The 19,098-nt window shown below is 41.1% G+C and overlaps 2 protein-coding genes across 9 annotated transcripts in view; one reads left to right on the forward strand and one right to left on the reverse strand.

Moving 5' to 3' along the window:
- agap1 (ArfGAP with GTPase domain, ankyrin repeat and PH domain 1) overlaps nucleotides 1–19,098 on the reverse strand; it is a 147,170-nt gene that overhangs the window by 69,343 nt on the left and 58,729 nt on the right. For all 6 annotated transcript variants that reach the window (XM_042080334.1, XM_042080335.1, XM_042080330.1 and 3 more), the window contains 3 exons: nucleotides 3,369–3,454; nucleotides 3,077–3,218; nucleotides 1,803–1,937 (listed from right to left, as the gene is read on the reverse strand). In XM_042080334.1, coding sequence (XP_041936268.1) covers nucleotides 1,803–1,937; nucleotides 3,077–3,218; nucleotides 3,369–3,454 — 363 coding nt within the window. The remainder of the gene's footprint in view (nucleotides 1–1,802; nucleotides 1,938–3,076; nucleotides 3,219–3,368; nucleotides 3,455–19,098) is intronic.
- LOC121698321 (fibrous sheath-interacting protein 2-like) lies at nucleotides 6,337–18,966 on the forward strand. Of its 3 annotated transcripts, XM_042080325.1 has the most exons (10): nucleotides 6,337–6,372; nucleotides 6,850–6,960; nucleotides 8,911–9,072; nucleotides 9,207–9,287; nucleotides 9,379–9,518; nucleotides 9,684–9,753; nucleotides 9,912–10,028; nucleotides 11,199–11,346; nucleotides 12,042–12,133; nucleotides 12,272–18,966. In XM_042080325.1, exons 2-10 carry the CDS (start codon nucleotides 6,877–6,879, stop codon nucleotides 18,896–18,898), a joined length of 7,521 nt encoding a protein of 2,506 aa, XP_041936259.1. In that variant the 5' UTR covers nucleotides 6,337–6,372; nucleotides 6,850–6,876; the 3' UTR covers nucleotides 18,899–18,966. The 3 variants fall into 3 exon arrangements, with proteins under 3 accessions (XP_041936259.1, XP_041936260.1, XP_041936261.1); XM_042080326.1 differs by lacking the exon at nucleotides 8,911–9,072; XM_042080327.1 differs by having other exon boundaries at nucleotides 11,199–12,133; nucleotides 12,272–17,267.

The following is a 19,098-nucleotide window of genomic DNA, read 5'->3' on the forward strand; positions in this document are numbered from 1 at the left end:
CTTATAGGATGAATTCTGTCAGATTTTATGAATCAGTGTCTCCCCTGTATAAAAGGCTAGTTGATAAACACGATTTTTATATTGAACGATATATAACTGCCTTTTCCAAGCTAAATTACTGAAACATTGTGTGAAATAACATAGGCTACCAGGGACACTAAGGAAATATCTATAGGCCTGTCATGCAGTTGGTAGCACCACACATAGGTTAGGCTATTATAGGGCTTAAAACAAGGACATTTTCTGTGCCTGAAGTTAGGATATCAGACATTTTTGAAGATCTAATATTATATAGGCCCACGGTTGTCAAACTGGGGTACGTGTACCCCCTGGGGTACATGGACTCATTTCAGGGGGTACGCGAAAAAAGATCATGCCTTTTCAAACGTTTTCTCTATCCCACGTTGGTAACTTAACTTCCGCATTTGCACTGCACGTTAAAAACGTATTTTCTCCGCATTAACAAAATATTCGAGAGTGGAGACAGAGGACAGCGTTTCTCAAACTGTGGGTCGCGGAGACATGTCAGGTGGGGCGTGAACTGACGTGAAAAACAGTTTTTTTTTAATTTATTTTGTTATCTGTAGCCTAGGCCCAGGTAGCACCAGATGCGCAATGGACGCACTGTGTTATTCATAGGGAAGCGCTCGTGTCAAGGCAGCTTAGTTAGTCCCGACCTGAATGAGATTTTGAACGAGGTTGTGAGAGTGGTGAATTTCATCAAGACCCGGCCCTTAAAAGCGTGTCTATTCTCCTCACTTTGAGAGGAGATGGGAGCTGACCAAAAGGCAGTACTGTTTCACAGCGAGGCAAGGCTTTCCCGAGGTAAAGTGCTGTCGCGTGTTTGAGCTCCGAGTCACCTCTTCTTGGAGGAACAGCGCATGTTTGAATCTGCAAGCACGTTCACTAATGAACATTTCTTGATGAAGCTGGCCTATCTTAGCGATATATTTGGAAAGCTCAATGAGTTAAATCTCCAGTTACAAGGCAAAGACAAGCACCTAGCAGATTAGATCACTGCATTCAACAAGACGATTGTGTGTGAGATTAGGTGCAGATCTATTTAAAATCATTATATTGAGCACATTTGTAGGCCCATCATATGTTGACTATTGATGAGATTTGTATCATATGTTTATGACCCTATTCACGATTCTTGACAAAATTGATAAAAATAAAAATTAATAAAACAATTTTAAAAAAACTTGTTAACAATTGGTGGTGTTGGGGGTACTCCGGAAGATCATAATGTCTCAGGGGGTACATGCCTGTTAAAAGTTTGGGAACCACTGATATAGGCTAATTGCTTACTTTCAAATCTCCCCCCATGCCTGAATTCAGGCACAGTGTTTTTAACAGTTAGCCTTGATGTCTAATGTGCTTTGATTTTTAAGCTTTAAGGCTGTTGGACAAAAACAAAAAAAACCTATAGCATTGAACCACCGACCATAAATCAATTTGCAAAGGCAATGTAATTTTTAAAGAAACAACGTTCTAACCGGTTACCATTTAGAGGAGAGGCCTTGGAACACCGGAACAGGAACGAAAAAAAAATGTTTTTGCTCAGAATGAACCGAAATAAAAATAATTCTGTTTTCAGTCCCTGAAATCAAGTAACAAGTGACATGAATGATTATTCTGCTCCTTAGTTTATTTCAACCAGGCAACCAGATCTGGCTGTTAGCTTTCCTATCAAACAGGTTAAATTAAGCGGAGCACACACAAGTATCAATCCTAGACACCTCAATGCCATGAGATATCTAACACTTTTAAGGTCAGTATGGGTCCTCTCGGTCTCTTACCGTCCTGGAAGACGCGCTCGACGTTCAGGCCGTAGGTAGCACAGGTCTCGTAGTAGGTGCATCGCTTCAGGTCGTTGGAGAGCTTCCGTGCACGCGTGTCCTCAATCACACGGGGGTTTGCCGAGCTGATGGCGTCTGGAGGGGGACAATAAGACCGGCTGGTTTAAACCACAGCAGGCAGCACACACTGATAGTGTCCACATGTACAACGGCTGTAATGGTAATGAAATCATAACAGCTCATCAGCAATCACTTAAAAGGCCCCATACTCTACATGTACTGCTTATAAGCATTTCGTAGCCCTTTTCAGCTGGGAAGTCCTGCAGATAGGCATACAAATGTAATGGGCTTATCTTCAATTGCAGTGCATAAATCCATTCAACCCATTCTGGCTTTATTCATTTAGAAGGCCAGTGAAGCGACAGTGAGTGAGTGGCAACACAAATACATATCAACTGTGTTCAAATCTCAAGAACTAAATCTTCAGACTTGATGTAAACATGTATATTCTCACTGTTCTTTATATATAATTACTTCATATATGACTGCTCGTACTATACAATTGTGAACCACAAGAGAAAAATCAGTGTTGAGACTGAGGATAACATGCATAAGGAAATGATGGCAAGAACTCCATGCTACCAGCAGATGGCAGTCAGCCCCCAGAATCTAATCAAGATGGACGAGCAACTGTGCAAGTGATAGAAAAAAGGGAGAATGTTAGGGAGAGGTTGATGGGTAGGCTTCTGATTTTAGTATTAATGAGGTGAAAGATGTTGGAATAGTCAATATTGTGCTTTAAAAGGTAGGGTAGGCGATACTGGAGGACGTTGCGTTTGTGTATGATTAAGTTTATGTTTCTTATGTTCTTAGACACTTTCATCCAAAGCAACTGACATTACATTTGAACCAAAGACCAAACGGTGCTCACTCCTGCCTGCAGTGCTCCCAGAGAAACTCCACAGTGTTTTGTTTTTGTTTGGGGGACAGGCTTCCCCCAGATGGCTTGTTCCCAGTTCATGGAGCCAAGGTTGCGTAGGAAGACCATTTTTGTTAGAGAATAGAAAGCTAGCGGATTGTGAGGAGATATTTGCTGAATGTGACAAAAAGTGTTACGTGTTATAAATCACAGTATCGCTTACCCAGGGCACTACACAAATTAAGGAGAGATTTCTGGAAGAGCTTCTGATCAGCACATCAACAGAACAGCTTCTATGACTGTTCATGAATCAGAGAAGAGAGATTGGAGGAGAGCTCCTTGGAGAGGTGCTTACCTTGCGTGCCGACCAGGACCAGAGGGACCTCGGCGGTGTTCCGGTAGTTTGCCATTCGGCTGTAGTAGTGGTACACCGTCTGGAAGCTGATCTCGTCCTCCAGGCTGAAGACAAAGATAACAGCATCCACCCACAGAGCAAACTGGAGAGAGAGAAAGAGAGAGAGAATAAGACAAAAAATAAAACAGCTGGTGATAACTGAGGGATCAGTTCCCTCAATCAAACCAAATATACACATTTATATTTCTCTGTAAAAAATAAATGTTAGGGACCAATGAGTGTAATACCCCACCTGTGCCTCAGGGGGGCCTCCTTCATCTCTGATGAGGAGTAAGTAGCTTTGACCATCCACCACTATCTCCTTCTTAAATCGGCCACCTGAGACAAATAAGCACATGGGCATAAGCTGAGTGCCATGAACCTCCGCACAAGCAGACACAGTAGGGCAGAGCTACTCTAGAGAGATTAATGAATAGACGACTGATTAAGATGGAGACAGGGAGAGAGCTCCTTCGATGGTAGGGGATGGTAGACCTGTGCATGAGGGTGGCTGTGCTGTATGGAAGTTGGTATGTCAGCAGTACAGTCCTGTATTCCAAGAGAGGGAGAAATGTTGCCCCACAGGTCATAGTTAACTTCACAGTGGAGGGGAGTGAAGTGGTGTGTGTGTGTGTGTGTGTGTGTGTGTGTGTGTGTGTGTGTGTGAGTGAGAGAGAGAGAGAGGCTTTTAAATTTGTTCCGCTCACTGCCCATTTCCATATGATTGTTGACACACTGAACAAATTATTTAATAATAAAATTATGTAAACACCTTCTAACAATCAAACTGCATGCTCAAGGCTTCGTGAGACTGGGAGGCGCAACCCAACTAACAACCCAACACTTTGCCGTTCGAGCGAGGACTCCCGCGGCTCCCACAGACGGCGAGCAGCAGGGGCGTCCTAATGTCACGGCCAGCCGCTGATTTTCTCTGCGTCATGTGTGAGCAGAAGCAGAGGGGACAGAGCATCAGAGGGGTAAAGCCCATCTCATTTAACCAACTTTAAGAGGATTGGCAGCACTGCAGAGGGCAGAGCGAGGCTGTCACCGAGTGAGAGGGTCTTAGCCTGATCATCACTAACTGTGGCTTAAGCCGCTTGAGCAGCAAGGAGCTGAAGGTCAGAGAGAAGGGATGGCAGGCAAAGCAAGACAAAAAAAAAAGAGAATTCATGAAACAAAAACAACAATTGTGAAAAACGAGAATTAAATAAGAGTGATGGAGAAAGGGAAGAAGATGGAGGGAGGAGAAGAAAGAAAGAAAGAAAGAAAGAAAGAAAGCAAGGAGGAGTTAAGAGAGAGGGAGAGAGAGAGAGAGGGGTAGCAAGATCCCTCCTTGCACTTGGCTTTCACTTTCTCTCCCATCTGATGCAGGATGATCCTGCTCCCTGATCTTAGCCGTGCGAGCTACTCCAGGCTGCACATACTGTAGGCTTCCCCGGGAGCTTCCCTGTCCCTGACGTGACAAACCAGCAGTTCTGAACAAATATGCACCTGCGTTTCCATTCACTCCAGATTAAATTTGACTCCTCGTACCCTGAGCTCTGCCAAACATCAGGCCAAGTGAGAGACAGACGTATTCTGCATTATAGAATCCTTAAAGCTCTGAGTTTTTGAACATTCTAACCAAGATTCCATTCCACAACAATTCAAGGTTCTAAAATTGCATGTTGATGTTGGAGCCCTAGAGGCTCTGGCTGAAGTGAATGATCCCAGATATTCTTTAAAATGTTCATTTTCCGCCTCACTGATGACAGCACACCTATCTCAAACTACAGGATTTTAAGATATTTTACTATTTTTAATGCATTACACATAATCTCAACCGATAAACTTCTCTTTCAAACACACATACACTACAAGATTCGAAAACAAGTGAGGGCCACACACAACAGGATTCTAACATTGCCATCCCATAGCGAGGTTTCAATGAATGAATGCACCGTTTCCCCGGAAGCCGCAAATGTATCCATGTACCCTACTCATAAGGTCTTTTTCAGCCAATTACAGAAATACAGGGAAACAACTGTGCTATGAACGTGAAGTTGTGTTGTCAGAGGAAAATCTGGTGAGGAAAAAGTCCTACGAAGTCGGCTTTTCACCAATTAAATTACAATTAAACATTTTCAAACTTCACCGTAGGCCTGCGTTAGCCAACCACTGTAGCCTGGTTAAGTTAGTCGAAGGGAAAGAAGAGCCTTGCTAACGTGGCATTTGTAAAGTGACGGTATGGCTATAAGGAGCCGTTTCTTTCAAAACACGCATCATGATGTGGGATTAAAAAGAAGAGTCCAAAAGGGAAGACTGATAGACATGTTGAATTAGCCTATGCTTTGACTATTCAACTTTGTGTAACCGTCAAGGTAGGCCTACCTTATACATGTTAGCCGTGGCATGTTTGATACGGTCTCTGTGCAAGGGAGGCTTATTTTGATTGTCACAATTTGTGACAGAGGGCTATTTCGTTTGTGGTTACTTACTCCTTCCTGTGCATTAAACATTTGTTATTACAGTATAACACGTGTAGCATACAAAGCAGTTCTCCCAACTTGTTATGCTTTAAGGCCCATCCAGGCTGCTGAAGTTCTTTTGCTTTAAAAACAGTCAAACGGCTTACCAGCCAGTGTTAGATGTCTGCCTCCACATGGCATTTCAGTTTTAAAAGCTTCAGCGCCTCATTTGACATCGTAACTGTGATTTGGGCTCAACATAGTCACCTCCATTGACAAAACCATATTTGATCTAATGTGATTGTATTTTCGCAGCATTAACATCGTTTCGCTTCAGGGACTTTTCCTTTTTGTACAAGGATAGCACCACAGCTTTAGCTCGTCAATCTGAGCGGCTCAAATTGATGAGTTTTATTTAAAGTTGGAACGAGCAATATAAAAATATAGCATACTTCTTCGATAGCTGTTACTTATAAGTTTAACATGGTTACTGTAATGTGATTCCCTTTTGTGTTGACAACTTTCGGCTAACATGTTAAGATGAGTTGGTGATGTTACCAGATATCGGGCTTTCTACCACTGTAACGCTAGGCTATTTGTCCTGTATTACTATTTCTGTAGTCTACTCTTTCCAAGATTCTAGATTAGATAAATTAAAGATTCTAAAGCACTTTTTGCAACTTAGCAACAGTAGTTATGGATGTCTTTGACGTCACCACCAGTGTCCCATTATGATGTAATGGTGCACACTATTAAATTATGCTGCACAGAGAGATTGATCCAGTTGGTGCTGATTCGGCAAGGAGTATGGTAGGCAAGCTTTTGGTATTTTGTAAACATGGCATCCAAGACAGCAATGACTAACGTATGGTGTAACAACTAGATGTACTGTGGGCCTAGATATTACACATTTAATATTATTGGTATTATTAATATTATTTTATATATATATATATATATATATATATATATATATATATATATATATAATTATTATTATTATTATTTGTATTAATATTTTAATTATATATATATATATATATATATATATATAATATTATATTATATATATATACACACCATATATTACACTTTTATTTAGGATAGGTTGTGTTAACGTTATGTTTATGGTTCTTAGCGGACACTTTCATCCAAAGTGACTTAGAGGGGCATCTATAAACATTAAATAAACATAAATCTTAAACTGAAATATCTCGGTCAATTCCGTTTATCTGCAGCCATACCATAATGGCAAGACAAATAAGTTGATTTGTTGTTTTGTTATAGGGAGGCAGTTAACAATCCCTGTTGCTAATGTGGAGGAATTCCGCCATGGAAGAACCCTCCACCTTGCCAGGGGCCAGTGAGCCATTCACTCGGCGTAAACTGGGTGAAAAGGTAGGTTTGCGGTTCTCATTTTCTTTATTGTTACTTCTATTGTTACACAGGAAAGGGCCTTCTTCAAAAGGGCTGTAGGGTTCCCACGGTGATGCTAGGGTAATCTTTATGCTACATTAAGTGGTTGCTATGCTGGTTGCTAGGGTAATGATGTTGGTTGCCAGGTTGACATTATGGTAGTGGTTGCTAGGATAATTGAGAGTTGCTAGGGTAATCATGTTGGTTGCTATGGCAGTTGCCAGGTGGACATTATGGTAGTGGTTGCTAGTGTAGTTGAGATGGTTGCTAGGGTAGTCATAGCGGTTACTATGTTAAATAAAGTGGTTGACATGCTGGATGCTATGGTAATCATGTTGGTTGCTATGGTGGTTGCTAGGGTAGTTGATATGGTTGCTAGCGTGTTGCAAAGGTAGTCATAGTGGTTACTGTGCTAAATTAAGTGGTTGATATACTGGATGCTATGGTAATCATGTTGGTTGCTAGGTTGACATAGCAGTGGCTGCTAGGGTTTTGCTAGGGCATTACTAGAGTAGTCATAGCGGTTACTATGTTAAATAAAGTGGTTGACATGCTGGATGCTATGGTAATCATGTTGGTTGCTATGGTGGTTGCTAGGGTAGTTGATATGGTTGCTAGCGTGTTGCAAAGGTAGTCATAGTGGTTACTGTGCTAAATTAAGTGGTTGATATACTGGATGCTATGGTAATCATGTTGGTTGCTAGGTTGACATAGCAGTGGCTGCTAGGGTTTTGCTAGGGCATTACTAGAGTAGACATAATGGTTCCTATGCTAAATAAAGTGGTTGCTAGGCTGGTTGCTATGGTAATCATATTAGTTGTTATGAATGTTGCTAGCATGACATTATTATGTTAGTGGTTGCTAGGGTAGTTATTTGCATTTATTAATTTGGTAGACACTTTTATCCAAGGCAACCTACAGCAATAGAATAACATTTAAGCTCCAGTTCAGAGGAGACCATAGCTAGGAAATACCACTGCATTTGTCAATACTAGTTATGGTGGTTACTATGCTAAATAAAGTGGTTGCTATGCTGGTTGCTAGGATAATCATGTTGGTTGCTAGGTTGACATGATGGTAGCGGATGCTAGGATCTTGCTAGGGTGCCTAAGATTGATATACCTAGTTTAATAGAGAGAGGTACAGAAAAGGGGGGGGGGGGGGGGGCTTAGTAGTAGAGCAGTTGGCAGTTGAAAACACAGGTGCAGCAGCTAATTCACTTAGTCCCACCCCCTTAGTTACTGTTGCTATGTCCGACAAATTCCATTTGCACGCACTGTAATGATCATAAATATTATTAGCTATTAGAGCACACCTGGCTTTTACCCAAGCACACCTACAGTGTGTGTAATGGAACACCTACAACACTGCATCCACTCACTGAAGGCTAATGCGCTAAACATCTCAGGGTTTTTTTTTTTTACAGTACGTTTGAGTGGTATGGCCATGTCTTCCCTTGTCAGTTTTCATGCAGATGGTAGATTATTGGTAGGGTAATGTTCAGGAGTCGCACAACGGATCATGCATGCGCATTTTAGGCATAGGCTCTACTCTGTCTGAAAGTGCACTGAAGTTGTATATACAACTTTTTCTTTTTTTTTTAAATCCTTTGCAAACTTTAGGGCTAAGCTCTGAATGTTTTCAACTATTGATACCAGACACCTAGTGGAAGAGAAAGCATATTTTATCTAATTAGTTTGGAATTGAACCATCGGCTTTTCTGGATACTGCTTGGTAGCCCAGCTTCTTAGCCACTGTGCTACCACAGCCCTTGTGGCGTTAAGTATGGAAATTTCATTCAAGGTCGCTGAAAGGTCATGGAAAGGGTTTGACATTGTAAGTGAAAGTGGGTGGGAACCCTGATTGAATGTTGTGTCTGATAATCTGTTATCTGTTAACATGAATTTGTATAAATATTTTCTTATTTCACAGCTTTATCTGGAATCGTCTGATTTCAATCTCCGAGACCCAAATTGCCATTTAATGAGCCCAACATATCACAGTTTACATGATCCCTACCTTAAACAACATGTTTACCGCAAGCATATCCACAGTAATCTCAAGGAAAGAAACTTGATTACTAGTGATGATATGGTATGGTCTCTATTGATTTCCTCAATTTTATTTTATTGTTAAGTCTTACATTGAGTCATGGGTATTCCCTTAATTGCCATATTATTGGAATATATTTACTTATTAATCAGTTTTGCCTAATGATGTACCTGTAGGTAGTATGTTCCCGCAAGGAATACAGAATGTACCAGGATTATGTGGATGATATCAAGAATGACTTTCAAAACAACCAACAGGTACCTATCAATTCATTGTGTTTGGTTTTTCACATAATGTATGTACTTAATTCCAGTTACAGCAAACACATAACTATTATTTCATGTATAGAGGGAAAGACAGAAAAGGCTTCTTGAGCTGGAAGAGCAGGGTCTGATTTTAGACAACTTGACTGGGGAAGATATCAGAACCTTCTTACAAACAAATGAGCTCCCAAGACATGATGGACCACAGCAGCAGCATGGACTGGAGTAAGGAAAATATATATTTACATATAATGACTATTTAGTGATGTAAGCCTACTGTATATGAACTAAAAGGACAATGCCATTTTAAGAAGCAGAAACTGTCATACTATTAATGAAAAATCTGAATTACTCTACAATATGAAATTAAACCAACATGTAAATTCAAAGGCAAACAAAAAAGACAACCATCAAAGAAAAGAATGGACTCCAGAATGGAGGAAAGCTTCCGAGTATAACGGTAAGAACAGCTTCAAATTTCTTGAAGAAATATAATCTGACGAGAGCATATTTTGCGGTCATTTTACTGTATTTGCAATAATGCCTAATGCAAAAAAGATTTGTTCGAACTAATACATAGTAAATTGACATGATTGATATTTTTCACAAACAACACAGACACAGCAGACATCTACAAGAGATAAAACACGGCTACACCTCAATGAAAATGAAATAAAACATGAGTTGAACAGGAACAGATACATGAGAGACATCCAGGAGAAAAGGAGACAAAGGGTGAGATAGTTAGACATCACACACACACATTTTTATATATATATATATATATATATATATATATATATATATATATATATATATATATATAATAGGGCTGTCAAAATAACTGATTCATTTCGATTAATTAATTTGAGAAAAAAATAACGGATTAAAAAAATTAGTGCAGATTAATCGTTTCCGTATGACCTTTGACCCCGAGCCGTTCTAGTCAGTAAAAATTAGACTGTAAAATGAAGGAGAGAGAAGAAAACGTGCTGCCTGGATCATTGATTGGAACATTTACTTTTAAAAAACGGCCTGATGGTGTTGATAAAAAATATAAGTGTTGAAAATAAAGTCCTCTGCAATGTCTGCGGCAAGGAATTTGCATATCACCAGAGTTAATTAACTCTTTAGTCGCACATCAATGCAAAGAAGTGTTGACATTGACAGTGTTGACATTGAGGGGAGTTAGCCTGGCTAGCGCCACCACTTCTCAATGAGACGTGGTCTGGGAACCAAACGTTAATTTTTTCTGGAAAAAAATGCCCAGATCAGTTTATTGGGTGCCACGGATGTCTATCAAATGCGTCTATGCATAGCTCATCATCGTCTTGCTTTCCCCCTTGTTCTGTGATTGGTCCCCTATCTCAGGCGAAAATTTGCTCCATGGTCTCCATGCTGCCTTAGCAGCGTGAATCAAATCGCGCACAAGGCAGCATGGGAACACCCAGGCTAGAGGGGAGTGTTAATTTATTTTCATTGTGTCCCCTAGGTTATATCTGTGGCCTGAAATGCCTTGTGTGTGGGGAAAAAAAAAACTTCTTCCCGAAGCACTTTTGAATTTATTTACTCAGCATATTAGGTCATATCATAGATTATTATGGCAATTATTTGAACAGTGAAAATAATAATAAAAGAGTTTTTGAACTTTACTGTCACTAATGCTGATTAATCAATGATTCATTTGAATTTAAATATTTAAAATACTTTCACAGCAAAAATTATATATGCAATTAATTTAGATTAATTAATCACAGAGTATGTAATTAATTAGATACATTTTTTTAATCGATTGACAGCCCTAATATATATATACACATACATATACACACACACACACATACATACACATAGTGATGTGTTCTAGCCATGTCCTACAATCCCTAATATTTCCTCTTTTTACAGGAAATGAGTATTTCCAAACGCAGGGCTGGAGCACAGCAGGCTGAAGTGGATCGGTTGACGAAAACCCTGAGGGATTTGGAAAAGATGAGGGTACACACTAAGGATCAAACAAAACTTCTCTATCAAGTTTTTGGTAAATCAACCTCAGGTAAGCTCCATAAAATATTTGCATTGGGGGCCACTCGGAGTGAGATCAAGCAGATGAAAACCAAGCACTTCACTGTGAACGGCCCCTTAACCTACATTGCACATCATCTTCTGTGAAAGACCTGCGTGCCCAGATTTCCAAACAGTTTTCATCTGGGTTTGGGTTCAGGAGAGTTGGGTGGCCATCCCTCCTTATGTATGAGGCCAGGAGGGTGCTTAGTACACTCATCTGAGAAGTGTGTGAAGGGACATCTATGATAGCATTTGGTGGCAGTAAGGCATGTCCATATAAAATATTTGTATAACATTCTGCCTTTTAAGATATCTATTTATCTACCAATCTATCTGTGTATCTATCTATCTACCAATCTATCTGTGTATCTATCTATCTGTGTATCTATCTATCTATCTATCTATCTATCTACATTTTCATACCACACCCAAGGTAGGTCTGATTCCTAGCTTCCTACGATTAACAGCACCGCTGCTGGAACAAATTCTAGGGGAAACACTGGTCGTATTTCTTAAGGAGGGTTTAATCTCATTTATTGCTCTCTAATAAAATATTTCTTAAGGAGGGTTTAATCTCATGTATTGCTCTCTAATAAAGCATAATTAGTTGTGTTTGTAAAATAAATGGACACAGCTACCTGAAAATTTGTCACTGAATTATGAATGATTTAATGTTTTTTGTAGTAAAATCACCACAGAAAATTACTGTGCCAAGGAGGCCCACACTCAGACCGCTTGCTCCTTTACCAGCCAGGGGACATGACATAACAACCCAGGTAGAGTAAACAGATACTGATTTACTTTCCATTTGCCTAATACCACTTGTCGTATCCTTTTACTGGCCTCTGAATGAATCTTTCAAAAAAAAAAAAAAAATCATCAAAATCACCTTTAATTTGGTTTCTTTATGGCAGACATCTTCACCAGACACCAAATTGCTGTCCCCATCGGTCTACACACCATATCTACAATTGCCTTGTCTTGGCCAATTAAAGATGCTGACCAACCAACATGATCCCGAGCCTAACAAGAAGGCTAGAATTACTCAGGCTCTACTGGACCACTTAAGCAGTGATTCTTTTAAGATGCAAATTGCAGAGTGCATCCAGAACGAGACTACACTGACGAGCGGTGAACGCCGTCCTCATGTGGCAACCAGGGTGTTGAGGGGCAAGTTGGCTACTGACATATTACTGTGCCTTTTTCGCACAGTCAGGCCTTCCAAACACTTTGTTGAGTCCCCTGGACATCATAACCAATCTGATACCTCATCTGCAAAACAATTTTACCCTTATGTCACTGAAATCATTAACAGTGTCCTTGGGGAGATCAGAGTTAAAGTTCTTGAAAGACTCCGTTTTGCTTCCTTAGGAAATTCTCCAAAGATATCTCCTCAAACCTTTGAGAGAGCACTGAACGGGTTAAGCCTTGTTCTACAGAATCTTGAGACAGATTTAATTCTTGTTGAAGCTATAGCTGCAGACATACATGAACAAGCTCCAAGAACTGAAACTCCTGTTGAGGAATCAGGGACTAGAACACTCGCATATCAAGTTGAAGCCATTTCAGGTGATCTTATCAGAATTGCACATGGAAGTATTGCTTGCAGTCCATCAAATGACGAGGCAAGAACCTCAAAGTTGCAAAGACATGTTCAAAGCGGCAACACTCAAAAAAAAAGTCAAGAAGAGAAAGAGGATATTGCATGGGAGGCACTGGACCAAAGGCAGCCATTTAATGTTGCAAACAAAACCAAAAACATAGAGGCAAAAATGTCTTATATTTACCCACCAACTATGGCAGGTGCTAGTAGAGCTCTCTCTAGTACTTCTTCCTCCTCTTGCAGTGTGGCAGTTTTCCAGTCTGAAAAATGTGGGTCCTTACAGGAATCTGAAGTCTCTACACCAGAGAGCTCTTCAGATGAGCTTGAGATGCTGGCAGGTGCCAGTAGCGCTACTTCTGTCGCTTTATCCTCTCCCACTGGTGTAACCACTTTCAAGACTGTAGAACGTGGGCCAATTTCCTTTAACACAGTTGAAACCTCAACATCGGAGGGCCTTTTAGTTGAAGTTGAGACGGCAGCAGGTACCAGTTGTACTCCCTCAAGAAGCCTGGAAAAGTCCACTGAAGGATCACCAATAGACCAAAATAACCTTGATTGGAACATTAAAGATAATGCCCTGTGCTCACTGCCCAAAGACACCACTGTTGCATCACAGATGCCAAAAGAAGTGTTTGATTGGTCATCAAGCATGATTAATCAGCACCTTGCAGTTCAGAATTCTCAATCAGAAGAAATTCATTTGAGTATGCCCAGTGTTGCTCTTGATTCAACGTCCTCAGATGCCAACCAAGTGTCTGTAGAAAATGGAGTGTATACTGCCACCAGAAGTCAGTCTTTACCCAGCTTTTTTCCAGTAATTGCAGATGAAGTAATGCAATATCTTACATCACCAATATGTAAAGAAAGGATAACTCAAGCAGTGAAGAATGAACTCAAACGTTCTCTTTCTGGAAATGACCTTCCATCATCAAATCTGAATGTGGGGCCTGAGGAAAGGAGAGCTATAAGGAACATGTTTAAAAAAGTGTCCAAAGAACTAAGTCACATACTGTCGAGAGAACGCATTCTTTCCCTTTGGCCGAATGAGACAACAGGGCCCTCCCCTGACCACGATACTCTTCTCAGTCAAGTCAATGCAGTTGCATTACAACTAATTGAGACAGTGTTTAGTGAAGTCAAGGAACAACTTGTCAATAAAATAAATCAGGAATCTCCAAAGAGGGGAGTTACTCCACTGGGCAGTCAGACAACAATAAAAGCTGTATGCACATCGTTAGAGGACATGAAAATGACCCTGGGGAATGAAATGTCCTTTGCTTCTGCCAGTGGAATGTTGCTGTCTGTGAGTTCTGAAAACGCAGAAGTTGGCACAGTTGTTCAAAGCCAGGTGGACACCATGGCTGAGACCACTGGTGCTCCCAGTGGTTTAGAAGCTTTCAAGACTGAAGGATCTCAATCAGTCATCTTACAGGAAGCTGAAATCTCTTCATTAGAGATGTTTACAAATGAGGTTGAGACGCTGGCAGGTGCTAGTGGTGCTCTCTCTGGTTCTTCATCCCCCAAAAACAGCTTGGGAGTTTTCAAGATTGAAGAATCCCGATCAGTCATCATACAGAAAGCTAAAGTCTCTGCAGCTAGTCCTGCGCTCTCTAATGCTTCTCCTTCCTTCAGTTGTTTAGAGGTTTTCAAGACTGAAGAATCTCGATCAGTCATCTTACAGGACGCTGAAGTCGCTACACTACAGATGTCTGCAGAAGAGGTTGAGACGCTGACAGGTGCTAGTGGTGCTCTCTCTGGTTCTTCATCCCCCTCAAGCAGCCTGGAAGTTTTCAAGACTGAAGAGGTTGACATGCTGACAGGTGCTAGTCCTGCATTCTCGAACACTTCTTCTTCATCCAGTGGTTTAGAAGTTTTCAAGACTGAAGAATCTCTATTAGTTATCTTACGGAGAGCTGATGTCTCTTCACTAGAGGTATCTTCAAATGAGATTGAGACGCTGGCAGGTGCTAGTGGTGCTCTCTCTGGTTCTTCTTCCACCACAAGCAGCCTGGAAGTTTTCAAGACTGAAGAATCTCGATCAGTCATCATAGAGGAAGCTAAAGTCTCTACACTAGAGATGTCTGCAGAAGAGGTTGAGATGCTGGCAGGTGCTAGTCCTGCGCTCTCTAATGCTTCTCCTTCCTCCAGTTGTTTAGAAGTTTTCAAGACTGAAGAATCTCGATCAGTCATCTTACAGGAAGCTGAAGTCGCTACACTAGTGATGTCTGTAGAAGAGGTTGAGACGCTGGCAGGTGCTAGTGGTGCTCTCTCTGGTTCTTCATTCCTCTCTACCAGCCTGGAAGTTTTCAAGACTGAAGAATCTCGATCAGTCATCATACAGGAAGCTAAAGTCTCTACACTAGAGATGTCTGCAAAAGAGGTTGAGATGCTGGCAGGTGCTAGTCCTGCGCTCTCTAATGCTTCTCCTTCCTCCAGTTGTTTAGAAGTTTTCAAGACTGAAGAATCTCGATCAGTCATCTTACAGGAAGCTGAAGTCGCTACACTAGTGATGTCTGTAGAAGAGGTTGAGACGCTGGCAGGTGCTAGTGGTGCTCTCTCTGGTTCTTCATTCCTCTCTACCAGCCTGGAAGTTTTCAAGACTGAAGAATCTCGATCAGTCATCATAGAGGAAGCTAAAGTCTCTACACTAGAGATGTCTGCAGAAGAGGTTGAGATGCTGGCAGGTGCTAGTCCTGCGCTCTCTAATGCTTCTCCTTCCTCCAGTTGTTTAGAAGTTTTCAAGACTGAAGAATCTCGATCAGTCATCTTACAGGAAGCTGAAGTCGCTACACTAGTGATGTCTGTAGAAGAGGTTGAGACGCTGGCAGGTGCTAGTGGTGCTCTCTCTGGTTCTTCATCCCCCTCTACCAGCCTGGAAGTTTTCAAGACTGAAGAATCTCGATCAGTCATCAATCAGGAAGCTAAAGTCTCTACACTAGAGATGTCTGCAAAAGAGGTTGAGATGCTGGCAGGTGCTAGTCCTGTGCTCTCTGGTGCTTCTTATTCCTCGAATGGTTTAGACATTTTCAAGACTGAAGAATCTCAAGCAGCCATCTTACAGGAAGCTACACAAGAGATCTCTTCAGATACAGTTGAGGTGCTGGCAGGTGCCAGCAGCACTCCATCTGTTGCTTCATCCTCTCCCAGCAGTTCTCAGGGTTCTCGATCACAGGAGATTCAATTGAGTGTGCCAAGTTTTACTCTTGAATCAACAGGCTCAGACACCAACCGAGTCTATACTACCATCAAATCTCAATCTTTGCCCTGCCTTTATCCAGCTATTGCAAACGAAGTAATTCAATATTTTACTACATCATTTAAGGACAGGATCACTCAAGCAGTGAAGTATGAACTCAAACGTACTTTTTCTGTAAAAGAGTTGTCATCCACACCACAACCAAAGCTGGGGCCTGAGGAGAGGAGAGCTATAAGGACCACGCTTAAAACAATATCAAAAGAACTAAATACTTTAATGTCAAGAGAACATATTCTCTCCCTTTTGTCAGTTGAAACAGCTGCTTGCGGCTCACCTGAGCACGATGTTCTTCTTGATCAACTCAATGCAGCTGCATCACAACAAATAGAGGCAGTGTTTAGTGAAGTTAAGGAAAACCTTGCCACTAAAATAAACCAAGAGTCTTCTAAAAGGGGAGTATCTCCATTGGCCAGTCAAACAGCAATGCAGGCTGTATGCAAGTCATTAGAAGATATAAAAATGACTTTGATTGGGGATGAAATGAGTGTCCCCTCTGCCAGTGGAATACAGCTGTCTGTGAGTTCTGAGGACACCAATGTTGTTCATGAAATGTCAAGTGCAAACAACATGTTACCTGGAGCAAAAACTCCATCAACAATTTCTCTCGGTTCTCAGACACCACATGCTGCCACTAAGAGTTTGTCACTTCCCAATTTTTATCCCATTATTGCTAATGAAGTTCTTCAGCATTTCTCTACAACATCATTTAAGGACCATGTTCGTCAAATATTGAAAAAAGAATATAAACGTTCACAATCTTTGAATGACATAACATCAGTACCACAACAGAAACAGGGGCCAGAGGAGAGGCATTTTACAAGGGACATGCTAAGAAGTGTATCTAGAGAGCTAAATGCTTCAATGTCCAGACAAAGTGAATCCATGTCGCCTGAGACTCTAAGGCCCTCTTCGGCACCTATAGATGACACGCTCCTACGGCTTAATGCAGTTGCATTAAAACTTATCAATAGAGTTTATGGCCAAGTCAAGGAAAAACTGACTGCTGCAATCAAACAAGAATCTCCAAAGAGGGGGTTGTCTTTTGTGGCTAGTCAGACAGCAGTTAAGGCTGCTTGCAGAACATTAGATGTTATCGAAAGGACTCTCATAGATGGGGCTAGAAGCCCTTCCACCTCACCTTTGCAACTTCAAAAGAGCAAGGATCTTGAAAGGGAGATAGCTTCTGAGGAAACCTTAGAGGTAGAAAATTCATCATCCAGTATTGATGTCGTCACTGATGAACTGATTGAGAATGTGGTTCCTAGCATCTTTTTGGACACCGACTCTGCACTATCTAGTAGGGCTGGTACACCTACTCAAAGAGTTGGAGGAGGCACGTGGTTAAATGAAGTAGTCAAGCAGTCCGTAAACATGTCACCTACAGGAAGCAAGGCATATAGTACAAATAGTCCAGATGATAACAATGTCTCACTCCCTCTAGGATCTTTCACTCACTTGCTGCCCAGAATTACAGATGAAATTCTGGAACATTTTTCCACGGCATGCTTCAAAGACTGCATAATTCAGTCTGTGAATAATGTGATGGGACAGCGTGTGTCTGCAGTCAATATCAAAGACATAATGGAGGTCATAGTTAAGAGTGTTTATCACAAAATGGCTCTGTTGATAAATAGAAACACTGCAGACTCTCAGATTGTTGAACACGAAATCCCAAAACCGGAAATGAAGGAACTTCCTGTCCTAGAAGTTGAGGATCCATGGTCTGCTCATGAGTTGGCCAATACTATTAAACAGATCACTGTGGCAGCTCTTAACCACTTGAGTACCCAGCTTAAAGATAAAATAAAACAGAAATCCAGCAGTCAGGAAGAAAGTGAGTTAGTTATCAATGCACTGAGTGAAACTTTGGGAACTATGGTTGCATGCATCAGCAACATTCAGTTTTTCAGCGAAGAGTTACATTGTTACATTTGTAAGATAAACAACATTCCCACTCAGAAATTGATAGGACAGTGGATATCATTATCTAAACTAGACTTAATTTCTATATGTCTAGCAACATCCGTGTTAGATGTTGTATATCATGATGACAGTGCAACTACCTCTAATTCGAAAACATCACAGAATGAGCTTGAAGCAAATAGTCAGTCATCAGAATCTATTATTGCTCCCTCAAAACCAGTATGCCCTGCTACTAAAAGGTCATTTCGAGCCAGGAAGTGGTCATCATGCTCAGCCTTTCAGAAGTCTGCAGACACTGCACAAACCATTGCAGTTTACAGCAAAAGCCTTGAAGTTTTGCCCAGGACTGACATGAAGAGTGACAATGAGGACCGACTTGAAAGCTTATCAAGTTGGTCTATGTCCACGTCTTCGAGTATTTCAAGTCTCGAAGAAAAGAGAAGTCACCTCTGTTCACCTGTTTTAAAAAGGGCCGCCTCAAAATCGGTCATGAATTTCAGCGAGGAGCTGCAAATGGACTATACAATGCAGCCTAAACCTCCATGCAAAAAAAGTGATCAGTCTTTCCAAAATCTACCAGTTCGAACCACAAAAACTTTTGGTAGGAGGAAAGTGAGATTACACACAATCTTCCGTAACCCTGAGGAGTTCTCTGATGAGGAGTCCAGCAATACATCATGCTCAGCTCCTGAGGACCTCCACACATCTTCCTCCGAAGAGGACCTATCATTGAGCTCCCACAAAAGGCATTCCAAATAGTCATTCCCTTTATCCCATGCAATAATAAAAAAAAAAAAACTCATAAAAATAAACTCATGCATTCAATCCACTGTCTCCTGTCCCATGATTTCACTACATGTTTTGCACGTACCTGTACTAGAACAATCTTATCCACATCTTTCCTAAATCTCATGACATTTTCCATCAAAATCAACGAAAAGTAGAAAAGAAAGGCCATA

This window comes from Alosa sapidissima, chromosome 23, assembly GCF_018492685.1.
Source record: "Alosa sapidissima isolate fAloSap1 chromosome 23, fAloSap1.pri, whole genome shotgun sequence".
In the NCBI taxonomy this organism is placed as follows: domain Eukaryota; kingdom Metazoa; phylum Chordata; class Actinopteri; order Clupeiformes; family Clupeidae; genus Alosa; species Alosa sapidissima.